The 21,053-nt window shown below is 45.4% G+C and overlaps 1 protein-coding gene across 1 annotated transcript in view; it reads left to right on the forward strand.

Annotated features, from left to right (window-relative positions):
- The window catches only part of SAG (S-antigen visual arrestin), a 121,762-nt gene that overhangs the window by 18,873 nt on the left and 81,836 nt on the right, over positions 1-21,053 (forward strand). Inside the window, exons 3-7 of the mRNA XM_033957766.1 lie at positions 677-721; positions 4,425-4,618; positions 6,900-6,959; positions 7,791-7,858; positions 18,175-18,310. Coding sequence (XP_033813657.1) covers positions 677-721; positions 4,425-4,618; positions 6,900-6,959; positions 7,791-7,858; positions 18,175-18,310 — 503 coding nt within the window. The remainder of the gene's footprint in view (positions 1-676; positions 722-4,424; positions 4,619-6,899; positions 6,960-7,790; positions 7,859-18,174; positions 18,311-21,053) is intronic.

The following is a 21,053-nucleotide window of genomic DNA, read 5'->3' on the forward strand; positions in this document are numbered from 1 at the left end:
GTAATAGCAGTTAACAATGGTTTGGACAAGTTCCTGGAGGAAATGGGGGAAGCCACTACTTGCCCTGGGATCATTAGCATGAAATGTTGCTAGTATTTGTTTTTTTGCCAGATACAGGTAACCTGGATTGACTACTGTGGAAACAGGATACTAGACTAGATGGACCACAGGTCTGGCTATTCTTCTGTTCTTATGACATTTGAAAGACTGTCCTAACTTTATCCTGAATTAACCAGATACACTTTGTCCTGACTTTAACTGAGTTAACCAGACACACTTTGAGTGTATCAGTCAATGCCCAGTTAACTTCTGGATTGCCACACAAACCTGGATATTCAATGCTGGAAGCTATGCTTATCCTTGCATTGAATATCCAGGGTTAGTTTAGCCCACGGATGTTAGTGGCTTACAAGCTGCTAATCACCACATGCTGAATATTATCCCCTAAACTTGTAGTATAAATTTAAGTATTCAGCCCAAGGCAATTTTCAAATTTACGATCATAAATCCTTTGAATATCTGGCCCTGTTTTTTATGGTTTTATGGTGTTCTTCCATAATTTCCTTATTTATTCACTTTTTATCCAGTTCTCGCTCTTCACACCTTCTCCTGCCCCCACAAACTCACATTTTGTAGTTCTTTCCTCTCTGTCATGTTTTTCCTTTATTTATTATAGATGGTGTAGTGTTGGTTGCTCCAGATCTCCTAAAGGGAATGAAGGGTGAGATATTATGTATTGTTATTATTAAATAACACTTATTATTTCCTTAGTATCTTTACTTTACACTGCATCTGTTTCTTTACCAATGAAATCAAACTAGAACATATTTTGTACAATATTTTTATATTTGAGTGATTAAAGTGGTAGCTTCAGAAAGTGCTCCCACTGCAGAGGGGTATATCTCAGAAGGTCCAGAACTAAGGACCATCTACAAGTGAGTTCCCTTGGGCTGTTCTGGATGGTATTTGTATCACAGTTTACAGATTTCTATTTATTTATTATAGAAAATTGGTTAAGATTAACTAGCTATGGTTATGGAAAACCAGCATTTAAGATTTACAAGCAGCCTCAAAAAAGTGGGCATTTAAGTTATATTTTAATAAGAGCAGAGGGGGACTATGACGCATAATCATAGGACATCTATTCGAGGCATATAGCACAGCAAGGTGGAAAGCATTGTGTAGAAAGTTTAAAATGAAGGATAAGGCTACATATTAGTGATTTGCCTGGTGAGTGGAGTATGTGACTAGAGCTAGAGAGAGAAGCTCAACAGGAGTTTCACTTGTACATTGGATCCCCACATTCAAATACAGTTCAAGATTCTTTTAATTATCCAATGTTTGTAGCATTAATGGAAAAAGATATGTTGTGCAGCTGAATCTTGAATAGATTATAGAACATAAGAATTGCTGCTGCTGGGTCAGACCAGTGGTCCATCATGCCCAGAAGTCCGCTCACGTGGCAACCCCCAGGTCAAAGACCAGTGCTCTAAATGAGTCCAGCCTCATCTGCGTACGTTTCAGTTTAGCAGGAACTTGTCCAACTTTGTCTTGAATCCCTGGAGGGTGTTTTCCCCTATAACAGACTCTGGAAGAACATTCCAGTTTTCTACCGCTCTCTGGGTGAAGAAGAACTTCCTTACGTTTGTACATAATCTATCCCCTTTCAACTTTAGAGAGTCCCCTCTCGTTCTCCCTACCTTCAGTATTTTGAATGTTTTGATCATGTCCCCTCCCAGTCTCCTCTTTTCAAGAGAGAAGAGGCCTAGTTTCTCCAATCTCTCACTGTACAGCAACTCCTTCAGCCCCTTAACCATTTTGTTGCTCTTCTCTGAACCCTTTCGAGTAGTACCGTTTCCTCCTTCATATATGGCGAAAAGTGCTTGACGCAGTTCTTCAGGTGAGGGCGCACCATAGCCCGGTACAGTGGCATGATAACCTTCTCCGATCTGTTCATGATCCCCTTCTTAATCATTCCTAGCATTCTGTTTGCCCTTTTCGTCGCCGCCACACATTGGAAATAGAGATGGTTCAGTGAGCAACCACTCTACGTGGAATATGAAGAGAGAGTGACTAAAGGGGTAGATTTATTTGGATGTAGCTAACACACGTGAGTTCCATTAGATGCAGATTCTCAAAAAGCCACCGAAGGTTAGTTGCTGGCAAGTGCCTAGATTGCACCTACCGGTTACTAACTTAAGGGTTTTAATTGGTTCTAAATGGTGTGATAATTGGTTGCGCTATTAAGCACCTATTAAAATGGATTTCTTCCTCTCCATACTCCAAGGAAGAAATCCGTTTGTGAATGTGTTCTCATGCAAAGTTTTTGAGACTACACCCTTTGAAAAAGAGTTGAATTTCAATGCCAGTTCCCTGAAGCAGTAATCGAAACGTGGCACATCGGAACCAGAGATATTTACAAGCTAAGTCTCTTAAACTTGAAATTTATCCTTAAAGCTTTTGAGAGAATAAGCACAAGCACAAATAATAATTATCAGTAGTAGTTCTGACCCATATTGAACACTGCAATGATTGGGTGGTGAGGCGGTGGTACACTGCCTTCATGTCTCTGAGCAGAGTTTGATTAGGAGAGGATATGAATTATACCTTGGTCATTCTATTGGACTTTACAGAGTGACTTCCCATAAATTTGTATTATTCATCTGTAGTCACTCAACAGATAATAATTGTTGAGTTTAATGGCCCTTGAGTATATTTTTTGACTGAGTCTAGATCCATCTTTGGCATTAACATTCAACTTAGTTCCATTTTTCTGCTTTCTTCTCAAAATCTATCTATTTTTCCATGTCTTTACTTCCCATCTATCCTTTCCTCCCTCTTTCTTCTTCCCTATTCCTATCTATCCATAAGAAGCATTTCTTCTATATCCCCTTCCTCCCTGTGTGCTATCTCTTCCCTATCTCTCCCCTTCCTTTCCCTCCCTGTGCATCATCTCCTCCCTCTCTCTCCCCTTCCTCTCCATCTCTGTGCGCCACCTCTTCTTTCTATTTTCCCTTCCCTTCAATTTCTGTACGCCACCTCCTCCCTCTCTTTCCCCTTCATCTCTGTGCACCACCTCCTCCCTCTCTCTCCCTTCCCCTAGGTTTAGGTTTAGGTTTATTAGGTTTTTATATACCACCCATCAAGGTTATCTAAGCGGTTTAACAATCAGGTACTCAAGTATTTTCCCTATCTGTTCTGGTGGGCTCACAATCTATCTAACGTACCTGGAGCTATGAAGAACTTTGTGATTTGCCCAGGGTCACAAGGAGCAGCATGGGGTTTGAATCCACAACCCTAGGGTGCTGAGGCTGTAACTTCAACCACTGCACCAAATACTCCTTCTTCCCCTCCATCTCTGTGCGCCACCTCCTCCTTCTCTCTTCCCTTCCCCTCCATCTCTGTGCACTATCTCCTCCCTTTCTCTCCCCTTCCCCTCCATCTCTGTGCACCAACTTTCTCTCTCTCTCACCCTTCCATGGTTTGACATCTCTCTCTCCTTCCCTACCCCTCAGTCTGCATTTCCCCCTGCTCACATCCCTCCCCACCCCCACCCTTACCCCTGAGCTAAATTAAAACAGCTCCAGGAGGCCCCACGGTCCAGGCATCTCTTCCCTTTCTGTCCCTCTCCCTCCCTTGCCCGCACCTTGACTCCAGTTCAAAGGAATGGATAGAACTACATTCAGTTCTGGTCGCTATATCTCAAAAAAGATACAGCAAATGTAGAAAAGGTTCAAAAAAGAGTGATCAAAATGATAAAGGGGAAGAGGATGGAACTCCTTTTATATGAGGAATGGCTAAAGAGGTTAGAACTCTTCAGCTTGGAAAAGAGATGGCTAAAGGGGAACATGATTGAGGTCTACAAAATTCTGAGTGGTGTAGAACAAGTAAAAGTTAATTGATTTTTTTTACTCTTTCAAAAAGTATAAAGACTGGGAAGACACTCAATGAAATTACATGAAAATACTTTTAAAATAAATAAGAGGAAATATTTTTTCACACAAAGAATATTTAAGCTCTGGAACACATTGCCAGTGGATATGGTAACAGTGTTAATGTATCCAAATTTAAAAACAAGGTTTGGACAAGTTCCTGGAGGAAAAGTCCATAGTCTGCTGTTGAAATAGACATAGGGGAAGCCACTTCTTGCCCTGGGATCCATGGAATGGATAGCATGGAATGTTGCTACTGTTTGAGATTCTGCCACATATTTGTGTCCTGGATTGGTCACTGTGGGCAAAATGGACCTTTGGTCTGACCCATTATGGCTATTCTTATGTTCTTAAATAAGTCCTGGGTTTTTAATATTTATTTCAAATCACTTTGTTTATTGGTATGATAAGTAATGAAGCAGGAGCAGAACCAGGATTTTCACTTTTTGGTATGTCTGAATGGTATTATCTTCTTGTGTACTATCTTTATAGTATATGTGACATTGACATGTGCCTTCCGCTATGGTCAAGAAGATATTGATGTGATTGGCCTGACCTTCCGGAAAGATCTCTTCTTCTCGCAGGTTCAGGTTTATCCACCAGTAGAGGAAACAAGACCTATTACTAAAGTTCAGGAACGCTTGCTAAAGAAACTAGGAAATAATGCCTATCCATTTCTTCTAACGGTGAGTACCACCAAACTATGTTATTCTGTCTTTCAACCAATTTTGAACAATCCTTTTTTTCTAAAGCCTCCATCTGCCTCAAAACCCCCTCAATTTTACTTAAAATAGATAGGGATAGACCCCTCAGATTTTCTACCCTTGTATCATGCCAGGTTTGTGCTGGCTGGCTGGCTGAGGAGTGTCCATGTCCTGCATGAAATACAGCATGCGGGGGAGGGGAGGAGCCTTGGGCTCAACCTTTTCCAGGGCTGGGGATCCACAGGAAGCATGATTTCAAGAGACAAGACCCTTTTCAGAGCCCTCCGAAGGTGATTGGCTAAGCACAGATGTGTGATTGCCATGGAGCCCAGGAGTACCTGCTGGGGATACTCAAAACCCTCAGTACAAGACCATCTCAGCTTTGTGATCCTCATGTGAAATGTCTATTTGAACTGCCAAGGGTCCTCAGCATCTGCATTAAGTGCAACGGTGGTGGGAGCACAGCAGATCTTCCCTCAGCATGACCCTAACCAGACAAGGACACAGAGCTGAACCAGGATGTTCAGTCTGACAGACTGGGAGGATGGAAAGTACAATTTCATGCCATTATTGTCCCAGGATGCAATTTCTCAGGCAGAGTCTAGTTCTCTGCATGAGAACAATGGTCAAGAAGCAGTAGTGGCCCTAGCCCAGGGGCAAGACCCCATGGTGCACTGGCCATTCAAAGCCTCTGCACTCCCCGGCATTATATCTATCTCGCTGTAAGAATTGAGGCTGGAAGCTCCTCCAGCCCCCTCTTTGCAGTGCTCAATTATGAGTGGCTCAGTTACTCTGACTGTATTCTTTCCCTTGCATCCAGACATCATAAAGCTGGTCATGGACCTCTGGGAGTCATCAGAGGGGTCACTGTGAGTGGCTAAGACTTTGTCCAAGCTTTACTCTACGACTCTGTCAAGATGAATCAGAGATCAAAAAAGTGGGAGGAGTGAGATGTTTCCAATCGGGATCTTTATTACAAATAAGAACTCAGTACAATATAAGCAAAGATTCAACGCTGCATGTGTTTTGGTACTATAGCAGTACCTTCTTCAGGAGCCTGTAACATATCAAATAAAAACCACTTATTCATAGATATACATATAAAAACAAAAAATTAATGTAAATTACCTAATATAAAAGCATATTTAAATGTCATACATCAGAGGCAAATGATACAAAGCATAAGAAGAACCTTAAAAAGTGGATGTGGTTCTCAAGAGACAATGTGAAGCTTTGGCCCTAGGAATTAAGGTGGCAACCACAGCTTCTTTTGTGTCATGTGCTTACCACATCCGACTGTCTCGAGTCCCAGCCTCCGAGGAAGATGAGGACCTCCAAATGCTCCTATCTGGGGTGAATTATATAGTGAATGCTCTGTATGACATCAGAGTCATGAGCAAGGTGTCAACCTATGCTATCTCCACCCGGCGGATGCCCTGGACCAGAGAGTGGGCAGGAGATTCTGCCTTTAAAGCCACACTAAGCAGGCTATATGGCAAGGGTCTGATGACCAGTGTTACGGACAGTCTCCCTAAGGCCTTGCCGAACAGCAGACAATGGATGGCTCTGGATCTAGGACAGGGATATTTTCAAGACTCTCAAAGATTCTGTCCTTATGCAGAAGGCCAAATGATGCAGAGGTCCTTTCAGATAGCACAGTAGAGATTCAGCAGAGGCAAGAGACAGCAAGTCTCTGGCTCTTGCCCCTCTCTAGCCTCCAAGAAAGCACAATGACACCAGGACAGGGGTCAAGTCGCCCCAGATAGGGGGCATGCTCTCAGTCTATTAGTCAGTCTAGGCTCAGACTGGCACAAACCGTTGGGTCTTAGAAGTTGTTTGAGACGGTTGCAAAATCGAGTTCTGTACCTTTCTTCTGGATCTTTTTGTAGAGCCCTCAGAATCTGGGCAATGGTGCAGGAGGGCTCAGGCACAAGCTAATGATATGCATTGATTAGCACACATTCAGTTCAAGAAGCCTTAAAAATTAACATATGTGATTCCCATACATTAAAAATTTTCTAATGAAGGTTAAAAAATGTATTAACATGAATCTGTGAAATTAACTGAGAAAAAAATTAGGAAACAAAGACAGATTTTCCAGCTATAAAATGTTTTGTTTTTGCCTGTGTATATCCCTAGCACCAATATTTGGACTTGCAAAGGAATCTGGAATGTGTTTTCCTATCTGAAATGCAGTGTTGTCCTTGGACAATATAGAGGCTTAAATTTTAATTATGGATTCTCTCCTCCTTTGTCCTTCCAGTTTCCTGACTACCTGCCCTGCTCAGTGTCCCTGCAGCCAGCCCCTAGTGATGCTGGGAAGGTAAGAACAGTATGGATGAAATCGGTCCAGAAGGTGGCTACTATTATATGGTCAGCGGTCTTCTTCATAAAATCTACGGGATTAGACAGTTATGTTATATGAAATCTTATATCCTGCTGAATCCTCATTAATTAGAGTTCTAGGCGGGTTACAGGCAACATTTTATTACATAGAATTTTGTATAGAGTTAAATATGCTACATAAAGGTATCAAATTGTTATCAAATTATACATACAGTCTGAAGTAATATATCATAAATAGCAGCTGACCGTTGTCGGGGGGTTCGCGGTTCGACATGGCAGGAGGGCTTGAGCACCCTCCTGCCTGGATCGTTGTTGTGGGGGGGGGGGGGGAATTCTGTAACCAGTGTTGTTTTTGACAGACACCGGTTACAGAATCCAGCTTTTAGGCGAAGGATTGACTCCTCCTTCGCCTAAAAGCCCTTCTGTTGGACGTTTGGGGCTTAGGCGTTTTTTTGGTTCATTATGGCCAAAAAGTGTAGACGTCGTGGGGGTGCACTTTTAGACATAGTGGTGATCTGGGCGTTTAGTAGAGGCAGGCCATAATCAAAACAAGGACGTTTGTTTTGGTTATGAACACTTTCCCTGCTTCTGCTTTGAACGTTTAAGGACATAGGCCAAAAAGGGACTTAGACGGTGTTTTTGATTATGCCCCTCCACGTTTTTAGATTTTTGTGAAATAATGTGTACTGTATACTGTGGTTGATGCTATTTTGTAGTTGAATTATTTGCTGTGAGATGTCTTATAATTTTTTTTATCTCAATACATATACTCAGGATGCTAATTACGGTTACTTTTTTTTCCCCACAGTCCTGTGGTGTGGACTTTGAGATTAAAGCTTTTGCTACTAACAACCCGGAGGAGAAGATTCACAAAAAGTAAAACCCTAGAATTATTTCCCCTGTCGCTGTCTCTCAGATCTCTACTGATAGAATATACAGTACAATATATATTATTTCCTAGATTGATACTTATATATATGCATGTAGGCACTCTGACCTCTTGGTTTGTGGAATCAGAACTGTGATACACACAGGAGTAGAAAAATATTCAAAAACCAGAGGCTCCAGCTGAGCTTATAGGAGCCAAATAATTTTTTTTTTTTTTTTTTTACCATTTTGAATTTTATGTTTTTTAAAATTTTCAAGCCCAATATTCAAGATTTAACTGCTTACTTTCCCCCTTCTCACCTCCATTAACTTTATATATTTTGTGAACCAGACAAAAACAGGGAAACAGTTTTAGTTCAAATGGACAGAAGTTATCTAGATAACTTATAATTGGTTATATACAGCAGTGGGATTTAACTGGTTAAATCCACTGACCATAGGCTATGCAAATTCGGACAACTTTTTTTTTGGTTTTTGTTCAATAGTATTTATTAGAAATTTTCAATAAAAGAAAAGAAAAACAACAACAATGTACTAAGGCATTTTCACATTCTTACAGGATTGTCAATAGTGAGCATTAAGTATGCCAAGAGATATGTCCCAATATAAGAGTTGTATACAGAAATTATAATTGCGCAGTACATTTGAGTAAATTTGATTGAGAGTATTAACAGAAAGTATTATCAGAATATGCTAGGACCTTAGACCACATTTTAGTGAAGAAAAAAGAAGTTGAATGATTATTTTCCGCTATTGATTTTTCATTTCTTGCATATAAACAAACAGTATTCCACCATTCATTGTAATTTAGTGAAGAGAAGTCTTTCCAATGAGATAGGATGATTTTCAATGCAATCAACAAGAAACTTTTCAAGAGTTTAATACTGTTTATCAAGTGTTGGTACCAATGTGGAACCTCCTGTTATAATTATAAAATAAGTGATATGGACTTTAATGGGTAAAATATCACATATAGTGGCCCAGATATCCGACCAATATGATTTTAACAAACTACAGAGGAACAACATATGGTCCAGTGTACCTATATGTGTGTTACATGACCAATATAAATTAGACACGGTTGGAGTAACTTTGGAAAGTTTATACGGGGTTCAATATGATCTATGGTATAGGAAAGGACTAGTTGTTTAATCGCTGCTGTTTGCAATGACCAAACACAGTAAGCCATATGTTCTCTCACGTGTTAAAAGTTATCTGTAAAGAAATATCCTGGACCCATACATCATATAATGCCTTGGGGTATTTGAATTTGTGTTTCTTTAGCAATTTGTACCATGCCGAGGCTTCACCCCTCTTTGAGCTAAACCCTGCACACCAGTCAAGGATTGTCGGTGTGGCATGTGATATGGATTGTTTTTTCATGAGTGCTTGAATGCAATGTTGCAGTTGGATCCAGCAATAAAACTGAGTCGGAGGGAGATCATATGAAGTAGTTAAAGTAGCAAAGTCAGTCAGTTGCTTGTCTCTTATCAGTTGTGATATTGACCAAATTTCAGCTCTAATCCATGATTTCCATTCAATATGTTGTCCTTGAATTCTCACTATTGGGTTATGCCAAATGGTGGAGTGGGTAGTAGTATTCCATTTGATGTTCGCCATCATATCTAATTCTTGCCCTGGTAAATAATGTTTCTTTTGTTTAAATTCAAGTTCCTGTATTTCATGATATACTGCTGTAGCAGTGTGAGTGAGGGTGCAGCCTGGCACCCTACAAACACAAAAACGGGAAGACCCAATGTTCCACAGAAAAAAGGACTGTTAGTTTTTTTTGTTCAAATCTATTTTTATTAAGCAAAAGGAAACACAATAGTCATAACAACCATGGTATACATTTTCAACAAACACCCGCGGAGGACTGGACTCTTATGCCCTCCCCGGACCCACCTCACCCCCACCCCACAGCAAAGAATCCCCAACCCCCCCCCCACCCTCCCTTCCCCGACCCCCCACAGATTCCGAAAACTCTTAGGCAGGGAACATCAAAGACACATAGAAGCACTGATTCAGAGGTGAAGTCTATTCAAAACACGGCTACAACTCTCAGGAGTCAGAATGTTCAGATACGGAGTCCAAGTGTGAACAAAGTCTCTGCTCCGACGTCGAGAGGAACAGGCCAAACGGGCCTCCCAACCCAGGAGTTCATGAAGGCGATTCCTCCAATACCAGAAAGAAGGTGGTTCAGAAGAGAGCCAGCAACACAGGATACATTTCTTCCCCAAAATAAAGCATTTACTAAGAAATAATTTTTCATAAGAAGTGTACATATGCAAGGAAGAGAAATGGGCAAACAGCATAGGCTGCACTGAGACTGGCACCGGGGTCTGTAACAGGCCCTGTAAAAAGGAGGCCAGCTCAGTCCAGAATACCTGAATCCCCTCACAACTCCAAATGCCATGAAAGTAAGTGTTCACCTCCAACGAACAGCGGGTGCATAATTGAGTATCAATACATCCCATATGGTAAGCCTGACTCTGGGAAGCATAGGCCCTCAGAACAGTGCGAAAATGACATTCGCGTAATTCAGCACTATGTACTAAGCCTCAGGGCTGTTAACAAAAATTTTTCCCCCAAGTCCCTACCCAAGTCCCGCTGCCAGGACCCCCGAATTCCAGGGAAAACCCTCGGCAGGCAGAGAGCCAGGATCCAGCTATGCAAAACAGAGATAGAGATCCTGGAGTCAGGATCTGCAGTCAAAAAAGTACAGATCCGGATCCCAAAATCCCCTTGCAAAGAAGTCCCCTGGAGGGAAGCCACATAGTGACTGAGTTGACAATAAGCAAAAGGAAGTCCAATCTCAGGTACCCCCCTCCCCGCTAATTCAGCACAAGGTAAGAGAGACCCATCATCCCGCAGAACATGCCGCAACTGTTCCACCCCCTGAGCCCTCCAACGACCAAATACAGAAGGTCCAACCCCCAGAGGGAAAGCTAAATTCCCCACCAACGGGAGAAGTGCACTAGTATGTGAGTCCTGATTCCACAACCGAAGGATTTGATGCCACACTGTCCACAAGGACCGAAACAAGATACTACGCCTACAGAGTCGTGGCAGTTTAGATAACGGGGCATGGAGGAGATACAATAGATGAAGAGGATAGAAATGATCCCGCTCCAAAGAGAGGTCCGTATAAAAAGAGGTACCCAACACCCAATCACTAAGATGATGAAGCAAACAGGCCTGGTTATAAACCCTGAGATCGGGCACCCCCAAACCACCCCCGTAGGCAGGTCCCACCAACAAGGACCATTTCAATTTAGGTCTTCGTCCCCCCCAATAAAACCGGATCAATAGGGAGGTGAGGGAACGAATATCCTTCTGCAACAAAGAAAGGGGAAGAGTTTGAAGAACGTAAAGCCATCTCGGGAAGACAACCATACGAAATAAATGAATTCGTCCCAACAAAGACAGCGGCAACGCCTGCCATTTGGCTAGCAACAGTTTAGTATCCGCAAGGAGTTTATCTAAGTTAAGACGATACAGTTGGGCCACATCCATAGTCAGCCAGATCCCCAGATATCGAAAAGAGGAGTCAGCCCAGCGCAACGGGAAGTTATCCTCCCAAAACCGCCGAAGATGAACCGAGGAAGCCAGCGCCTCGGATTTCGCAAAATTCAAGACAAAGCCAGAGAAATCTCCATATTCCCGAAGGCTCTCCAATAGTACGGGCAAGGAACGTTGCGGGTCCGTTAAAAAGACCAATAAGTCATCCGCAAACGCCGCCATTTTAAAGTGGGAATCTCCCAAGACCAATCCCCGAATATCCGCATTGGCCTGAAGCTCCCGAAGTAGAGGGTCTAAAGAAAGCACGAACAGGAGCGGCGACAAGGGGCAGCCCTGGCGAGTCCCTCGGCAAATAGGAAAAAAACCAGAGCAAGTCCCATTTACCAAAATCCTCGCCTCTGGATCACTGTACAGTGCCTGGATGGCACCAAAAAAGAAGGGGCCCAAACCGTACATCCTCAGCACCGCAAAAAGGCAACCCCATCGCACCTTATCGAACGCCTTCTCGGCATCAAAACTAATGAGCATGGCGGGGCTACCGTCCTGTCCCACCCGTTCTAACGCCAACAAGATGCGCCGGATATTCTTAGCCACCAGCCTATCCTGCACAAACCCCACCTGAGAGTCTGAGATCACCGATGGCAAAACACGCGCCAGGCGGTTAACCAAAAGTTTAGCCAAAAGCTTCGCCTCATAGTTCAACAATGAGATAGGACGATACGATTCAGGCAAAAGAGGGTCCTTACCAGGCTTCGGGAGAACTATAATAGACGCTAGATTTACATAGCGAGGAAGAAAGCCCTTAGCAACACTCAGATTATAAACCTCAGCCAGTACTGGCGCTACGTCCGTCACCAACAACTTGTAGAACTCACTCCGAAACCCATCCGGGCCCAGCGCCTTTCCCAGCGGACTGACCCCAATCGCCCCCTCTACCTCCTCTGCGGTAATGGGAAGATCCAAGACGGCAGCATCCCGCGGGGAGAGACAAGGCAAATCGAGGCTGTCTAGATATAGTTGCCCATCCAAAAGCTCTGGGCCTGGATCTGTATACACCTCGGCAAAGAACTCCCGCATTAGTTCACATATCTCCTCCGGCCGATGATGCAACACCCCAGAAGAGCCCCGAAGAGCCGATATGCTCTCAGGTCCTCCCCTCGGATGCGCCAGGCGGGCCAACAATCGACTACTCTTATTCGCAAACCGAAATAAATGAAACTTAAAGTACTCCCTCGTCCGCAGAGCCCGGAGATGCAACAGTTCATTCAGTTCCTGCTGGACCTCCAAAAGCTGCGCCTTAAGCAGAAATGAGGGCGCCCTGTCATATTGGCGTCTCAACACAGTCGCCTTCCGCTCTAGAGCCAGAATCCGCCTGTGCTTCAGCTTCGACTCCCTGGCCACATAAGAGATGACCTCCCCCCGTAAAACAGCCTTAGCCGTCTCCCAGTAGAGAATGGGATCATCACGATGCTGTTGATTATTAAATTGGAAATCACGCCAGCGCTGTATCAAAAACTCATGAAAGCGGGTATCCCTATACAAATAACAGGGAAACCGCCAGGACCCTCTATTGTTCGGAGAGTCTCCCCATGTCCACCGAAATCTCACCCAAGCGTGGTCAGATATTTCGATGGGGCCCATATCCACCCCCAGTACCCGAGGAAGCAGTGCGCGAGAAATGAGGATAAAATCAATTCGGGAAAGCGTCCCGTGCGCCCTGGACAAGTGGGAGTAATCCCTCTCCAGCGGGTGAAGCACTCGCCACACATCAAGCAATCCCAAGGTGGATTCCAAAAGTTGACCACCCGTATAAAGTTTGGAGGTCTCTCTATCCCCCGAAGCAGAGCGATCCAGCCTTGGATCCGGTACCTCATTAAAGTCCCCGCCCACCAGCATCGGAACATCTCCAAACTGCAAGAGTTGATTGCGAAGCCCCCTAAAAAACCTGACCGAAGGATTGTTAGGAGCGTAAACATTACAGAGCAAAAGTGGCCGATTATCAAGTAACACTAAGGCAGCTATGTAACGCCCCCCACGGTCGCGGAGCACTTTCTGAGTGAGTAGTCGAAGACCCTTACGAATCAAAATAATAACACCTCCCTTTCCCCCCACGGCGGGCGCCTCCAAATATGAACCCACCCACCAAGTACAAAGCTTGGCATGCTCCACTGAGGATAAACGGGTCTCCTGTAAAAAAGCAATAGAGGTTTTAGAACGATTCAAACGTTGCAATATTTTGGAGCGCTTAATGGGGGAGTGGATCCCCCCAACATTCCAAGAAGTTAAAGTGTATTCCAGAGCAATCCGCTCAGTAGCCAAATCACACAAGAAGAAAGAACCAGTAGAATGCCAGAGAAGCGTCCCAGCCACCGCTCCCCCGGCTTCTCGCCACCTCTAGCCCCAAGAATCAAGCCATACCCCTGCCACCAAGTCAATCCTCTAGTACAGAACCCCCCAACCCATCCCCCCCAAATTTCCACAAAAAGCCCCACCACAGAACCCCTGAAACCCTTCGAAACCCACCCCCACCCCCCAACTCCTCCCCTCCCCACCCCTCTATCCCCCCTCCACAACTTACCCTCTCCCAATCTACACCCAAGACACCCCAGAAAGGGCATCACTTCCAGGAAACCAGGTACACCCTCCCACGGGAATAATGACCAGTACCCCCCGACCCACAAACCCCAAAACACAGAGAATAGCAAAAACATCCTCCCTCAGCCAAACCCCCAGAGACACTCCACCCTCCCCTCCCTTCCACGAATACCACAGTCACAACGCCTGCCCTCAAGCACACTCACCAAGCCCAATCTCCAGTGCTCAAATAACCAGATAGGCCTGAACAAACCCAGACAAACAGAGGACCAGTAGGCCAACCCCCCTCCATTCCCCCACACATCACCCAAACAGTCCCTCAAAATACACAGAGACCCAACACAGATGGGAAGGAGAGAAACCCCCAGTCCAAACTCAAACCAAAGACCCGGCCCCAGATATGGGTCTCTCAGTCCACAGCCGCTCCCTGCGGTGGTTCTTCAGGTATCATCTCCGTCACAAAACGCTGCGCGGCCTCCAAGGTGTCGAAATGATGAGCTCTTCCCAGATGTGTCAACCTCAGGCGAGCCGGGTATTGCAGAGAAAAAGCAATGTGGCGCTGGATGAGACGGGTGCATAAAGGTGAAAACCTGCGCCGCGCCTGAGAGACCTCCGCGGAGTAGTCCTGGAAACAAAGAATGGGCTTGTTGTCATACAAGAGCTTCTTGCCCTGTCGCAACGCACGCAGGACCTCCATCTTGTGATGATAATTCAGGATACGGCAAATGACCACTCGAGGTCTGTCAGCATTCTCTCTCCGCTGCCCCAGGCGATGCGCCCTCTCCACCCGCAAGGGGCCCGAGGAAGATGATAAAGACAAAGACTCAGGCAACCAGCGTTCCAACATTGCCCCCAGCTCCACGTCCCGCACCGATTCAGGCAGGCCAACAAACCGAAGGTTATTGCGGCGGGACCTGTTCTCCAAGTCGTCCACCTTGGCACGCAATGCAGCCAACGCTGTGCTGTGGGCAGACTGTTCCTGGGCAAGCTGCTGGACGCGATCCTCCGCAGCACTCACCCGCTGCTGAGTCTCCTTGACCTCTGACGTGAGGGAGGCAAATCTCTGGACCAGCGTGTCCAGTTTATCAAGTATGCGTTGCAGTTTGTCCCCCAGGGAGCTCTCAAGGGCAGCCTGAACCTCTGCCGTAACCGCGGACACCCAGGATGAGTGAGGAGCCTCCGGCGATGGGGGCGCCACGGGATCCGCCACCCTGGCCTTCGGCAGCTTACTCCGCTCCCGATCCTTCCGGACCGCCTTAGTCGCCATGGCGATCTTCCCCTAGGCTCCCAGATCCTGCCATACCACCAGGAAGCTCACTAGCACCGGGAAAAGACTCAACCCGGAATCCGGCCTGCAGGGGAAGAGCCTCACCACGGACCTGGCTCAGAGTCCAGCCACACGCTCTCTGTGGCACCACGAGGCTACCGGGAGTCCCGAGCCCGAACCGCAGGGCCGCTAGGAGGGCGAGTTCAGAGTTGCGCCGCGCCTCCTGTAAAACTCCCCAGCTGGGAGAACCCGAAATTAATCCTGCAGGGGGAGAGCCGCGCCGCGTTCCTGTTCAGCAGAGTCGCAGCCTCACGCTGCCTGCGGCGCCACGTGGCCGCCGGGCATCCCGATATTTAAAGGTATAGCTGTTATGAAAGGCGCTTCCGAGTCGCGCCGCTTCTCCCGCAGACTTTCCAGTGCCGCAGCCAACCCGAACCTGGGGGGGAAAAAAAGCTGATTAAGTGCCTCTCCGTGGTCAGGTGTAGCGGAGCTGTAGCAGCACGCTGTCTACAGCTCCATGTTTCTGCCGGAAGTCAAGGACTGTTAGTTTTTAATACGATTGATGTGGATATTTTCCTTAACATTGATTGAAGAAATAAAGGAAGGTCAAAAACAATGTGTTTCATCCACAGTTTGTTTTGTTGTTGGATTACCCTAAAAACACAGCCACACAGAGGTTTTAAAAGGTGAAACAAAATTCAATTTATTTATGTGCAAGGAAGGAGGGTGACCTGTTCCTTTCACAGGGCAGGAGAAAATAAACAGAAAAAAAAACAGACCACTTATGTATTAAGTTCTCTCCCCTGACCTGCTCTTGCAAGGACATGACGTGCACTAGTCTAGTTCTCAAAAGGCAGCACAAACAGCTTGTCTCTGGACTATAGCCCCAGAACTAAAGTACTGTTTTCCAGTATTCAGCACAGTTGGGCTCAAGCTTGGCCCTTAATTCCAAATGATACAGTTTTAGCGGGGTTCCAAAATCAATTTGGCCTACCTAAGTGGAGCTGCAGCAGCTTACATTTCTGTGGTGAAGGCAAAGGGTAGAAGGCTTCTCTTTGCTCTGGGCCTATCTGACTGATCAATGTTGAGGGTTTTTATCCTGCCTTGACCATGCCCTTTCTGCTCTGCTCCTGCTGAGTCAACTCTTCCTTGCTCCCTGGCTTGCCTTTTAAGGTTGCTCTGTGATTGTGTGGGAGTTCTGTTAAGGGGAATGGTAATTTCCTATAGACTCCCTCACACTAGGGTTACCATATGACTCCAGAAAAAGAAGGATGGATTGAGACATCCGGGTTTTACTTCTGTTGTTTTCATTGCAAGCAAAACTCAGATGTCTCAATCCATCCTCCTTTTTTTGGAGCCATATGGTAACCCTACCTCACACCCAATGGCATAGCAAGGGTGAGAGGTGCCCGGGACAGTGGCGCCCCTCACCTGCCCTCTTCACCTCCATACGCTCCTTCCCTGCACCCTCCTACCACATGCATGCTGCTTCCCTTTCTCCATACCTCTGTAATGTTCCTGGCACAAACAGCAACCCTTAAGCTGCTATTGCACCAATGTCAGCTCTTCCTCTGACATCACTTTCTAGGTGCGAGTCCAGGAAGTGATGAGCCGTCACTGTCTTGACAGTAATTTGGGGGTTGCTGCTCATGCCAGGAATGTTGCAGAGGTACGAGGAAGGGAAGGAGCGCAGATGCATGGCAGTGAAGGGGCAGGGAAGGAGCGGAGGGAGGAGGGCAGAGACAAGGGCGGGTACCTGCACCCTCATCAAGAGGACCACCCTCACCCTTCCTTTACTACACCACTGCTTACACCACCTATAGAAACACATCTAAGTGATTTACAATATAACCAAATCAAACTAAAATCAATAGGAGAAAAGTTTATTTTGCTTTGTCTGTTTAATGGGTTTTTTTTGCTTATTTTATTGTTAAATTTTGTTTTTCTTTGATCCTTTCTCTGTTCTCCAGGCACATCCTTCCCCTCCTCCCTCCTCCAAATGCACAACTTCCCCCACCCTTTTTTAAAAAAAAATCTCCTAGGCACTAGGGCATGTGCACAGCCCAAAAAAGTTGTCTTCATTATAAATGAAACTTTTGCGATGCACACAAGTGATCTGTTGCATACTTCAAATTTATAGGTATCCATATGAACTGAATGCATGGTCATGAATACACATCCCTACTAGGCAATCTTTCTTTCAACTTCCATTTTTCCTGGCACTATCATTCCTCTCTATATATTTCCCTAGCTCTCAGGCACTCTTCTCCAACCTCATCCCCTTGTATCACATTCTGCTGCTTCCATGTATTCTGTCCTCCTATTTCCATCTAAATAATCCCCCTGGAGCTACCTCTCCATCATCTAATCCCAAGCATTTCACACTTCTCTTCTTTTAAGGCACCTATTCCATCTGCTTTCCAGTTTCTTGTAATCACTCCTCCCTTTTCTAGATTCCCCTCCTCCCATCTTCCTCTTTCTTTATATGGCATAGCAGCAGAGGACCTTATTATCATTTCCTGGATCTGGAAACCATTGCTGGCAGCATCACCCACATTTTCCCCCATGCCTAGGACCTGCTGGCAGTGACAGCAGACACATACCTCCTTAGGCCCCACTAGTGATCAGAGCAGCTGCCTGTTGCCAGCAGTGGCCAGATTAGGCATGTATCTTTTCCTGAATCCTTTGGGCAGGGGCAAGTTGCATCTCCCTCTGAGAACCAATGGTGATGCTGTTGTCTCTTCCTTGTCTAACACCAAGAATAATGTTTTGAGTAGCTTGATGCCCAGGATTCATCAAATTCTGGCCCACAGTCATCAGATAGGTCCATAATAAGGCTTGTTTGATTCAATGGATTTATGATTTTCAACAGTGTATATGTGCAGTGTTTACCATTTGTGAGAATATATCTGTTTTCTAGGAATTCTGTGAGATTGTTAATCCGTAAAGTCCAGTATGCTCCAAACAAGCCTGGACCCAATCCTCGGGCAGAGACTGCTTGGCAGTTTCTCATGTCAGAAAAGCCCTTGCACCTTACAGCGGTTCTCCCAAAAGAGGTGAGTGTGCCATCTCAGATTACTGAAGTATAACCAGGGCTGGGTCAAGGGTGGGCAAACTTTTTGACTCGTGGGCCACAATGGGTCCTTAAATTTGACAGAGGGGCCGGATTAAGAGTATCTTTCTATCCCTCCATCCCTCCCATCCCCCTATGCAGCAGAACCCTTGCCCAACTTTTATCCTTCCCTCCCTCCTATCCCTCATGCAGCAGTACCCTTGCCTAGCTTCCATCCTTCCCTCCCTCCCATCCCTTGTACAGCAGAACCCTTGAGCATCTGCCTCCACCGTGCAGCAGAACCCCCGTTGACCCTCCATCCTTCCCTCCCATCCGAACCCCGCCAACTGCAAACCCTACATACCTCCCTCCAGAGCAGCATCGAGCCATCAGCCTTCACAGCCTTCCCTTGTCGGGAAATTATCTCTGCCACATTACTGATGATGTCATCAGTAATGCAGCACATGGAAGGCCTCGATGAGAGAACTTTGTATCAAAGCAGTCAATCACCACTATAATATAAGAAACAGAATGAGGGGAAAGGGGAAACCTCCCCTACATTTCTGTTCTGCTCTGTAACAAATAAAATGAACAATGTTAACCCACCTCTATGTGTGCAACTTAATTTTTCCTTGTAGTGCCAAGGATTCCAGACGATAAGTGACATACGAAAGCAGTATCTTATTCATAGGGTGGATGAGCCTGCCTATAAAACTGAGGACTCAAATGCAGAATCCTCATGAGCTGCTATGTCTACTCTGTAGAACTTTGTAAAGGTATAAAGAGTAGACCATATAGCCATCCTATATATCTCCTTGGGTAGAAATGCCCGAGGATCTGCCCATGAAGACGCCACTCCTCTGATAGAGGGTGCTCTCAGGGAGACTAACGGCTATTTACCACAGCCAACATATACCCACAAAATCACCATATGGATCCATCTAGAAATAGATGCCTTGGAAACTGATCTGCCTCATCTAGCCTGACTAGTTAGAAAAAAAAAGTTGTCTGAGAAACAAAAGTTATTGATCCTTTCCAAATAGTGGAGCCAAAGCGCTTCTGACGTCTAGCAACTGCAAAAGCTTATCCTACTTTGTCGAACCCGTAGGCTGAAACCTTCCGATTGACATGGAAGGCTGAAACCTTCAGTAGGAAAGAAGGGACTATGTGCAGGGTAATTCCCGCTTCTGTGATCTTGAGAAATGGTTCTCTGCAGGAAAGTGCTTGCAGCTCAGACCCTTCTCGCAGAAACGATTGCCAGTAGAACTACAGTCTTTACTGTGAGGTCCATCAGTGATGCCTGCTGAAGAGGCTCGTATGGAGTCTTACTAAGTACCTTCAGCATTATGTTAAGGTTCCACAACGAGGAAGGTTATCATACAGGAGGACACAACCTTAATTAACAAACAGATGGACAAAGGGGACCCCATAGACATATATTTAGATTTCCAAAACGCCTTTGACAAGGTACCCCATGAATGCCTACTTCGGAAACTGAAGAACCATGTGAAGGAAGGAGATGTACATAGATGGATCAGGAATTGTTTGGCGGGTAGGAAGCAGAGGGTAGGAGTAAAGAGCCACTACTCGAACTGGAGGAAGGTAATGAGTGGTGTCCCGCAGGGGTCGGTGCTCAGACCGCTGCTATTCAATATATTTATAAATGACATAGAAACAGGGACGAAGTGCAAAATAATAAAATTTGCAGACGACACCAAACTATTTAGTGGTGCTCGCACTAAAGAGGACTGCGAAGAATTACAAAGGGACCTGAACAAGCTAGGGGAGTGGGCGACGAGATGGCAGATGAAGTTCAATGTAGAGAAATGTGAAGTATTGCATGTAGGAAGCAAAAACCCGAGGTACAGTTATACGATGGGAGGGCTGTTATTGAGTGAGAGTTCCCAAGAAAGGGACTTGGGGGTAATAGTGGATATGACAATGAAGCCGTCGGCACAATGCGCAGCAGCTGCTAAGAAAGCAAATAGAATGCTAGGTATAATCAAGAAGGGTATTACAACCAGAACGAAAGAAGTTATCCTGCCGTTGTATCGGGCGATGGTGCATCCGCATCTGGAGTACTGCATCCAATATTGGTCGCCATATCTTAAGAAGGATATGGCGATACTCGAGAGGGTTCAGAGGAGAGCAACACGATTGAGAAAGGGTATGGAAAGCCTTTCATACACTGAGAGACTGGAGAAACTGGGGCTCTTTTCCCTGGATAAGAGGAGAATTAGAGGGGATATGATAGAGACTTACAAGATCATGAAGGGCATAGAGAAAGTAGAGAGGGACAGGTTCTTCAAACTTTCAAAAAAATACAAGAATGAGAGGGCATTCGGAAAAGTTGAAAAGGGACAGATTCAAAACCAATGATAGGAAGTTTTTCTTCACCCAACGAGTTGTGGACACCTGGAATGCGCTTCCAGAGGGCGTGATAGGACAGAGTACGGTATTAGGGTTCAAGAAGAGATTGGACAATTTTCTGAAGAAAAAGGGGATAGAGGGGTACAGATAGAAGACTACTACACAGATCCTGGACCTGTTGTGTCGCCGCGCGAGCGGACTGCTGGGCACAATGGACCTCTGGTCTGACCCAGCAGAGGTACTTCTTATGTTCTTATGTTAATACTCCTCTCAAATATTTGGACACATTTGGGTGTGAAGCCAATGTGTTTTTTTCTACTCGGACTCGAAAGCATGAGAGACCTGACACTTGCACTTTAAGCAATCCAACCGTCAAC

This window comes from Geotrypetes seraphini, chromosome 9 (genome assembly GCF_902459505.1).
Source record: "Geotrypetes seraphini chromosome 9, aGeoSer1.1, whole genome shotgun sequence".
NCBI classification, from domain to species: Eukaryota; Metazoa; Chordata; class Amphibia; order Gymnophiona; family Dermophiidae; genus Geotrypetes; species Geotrypetes seraphini.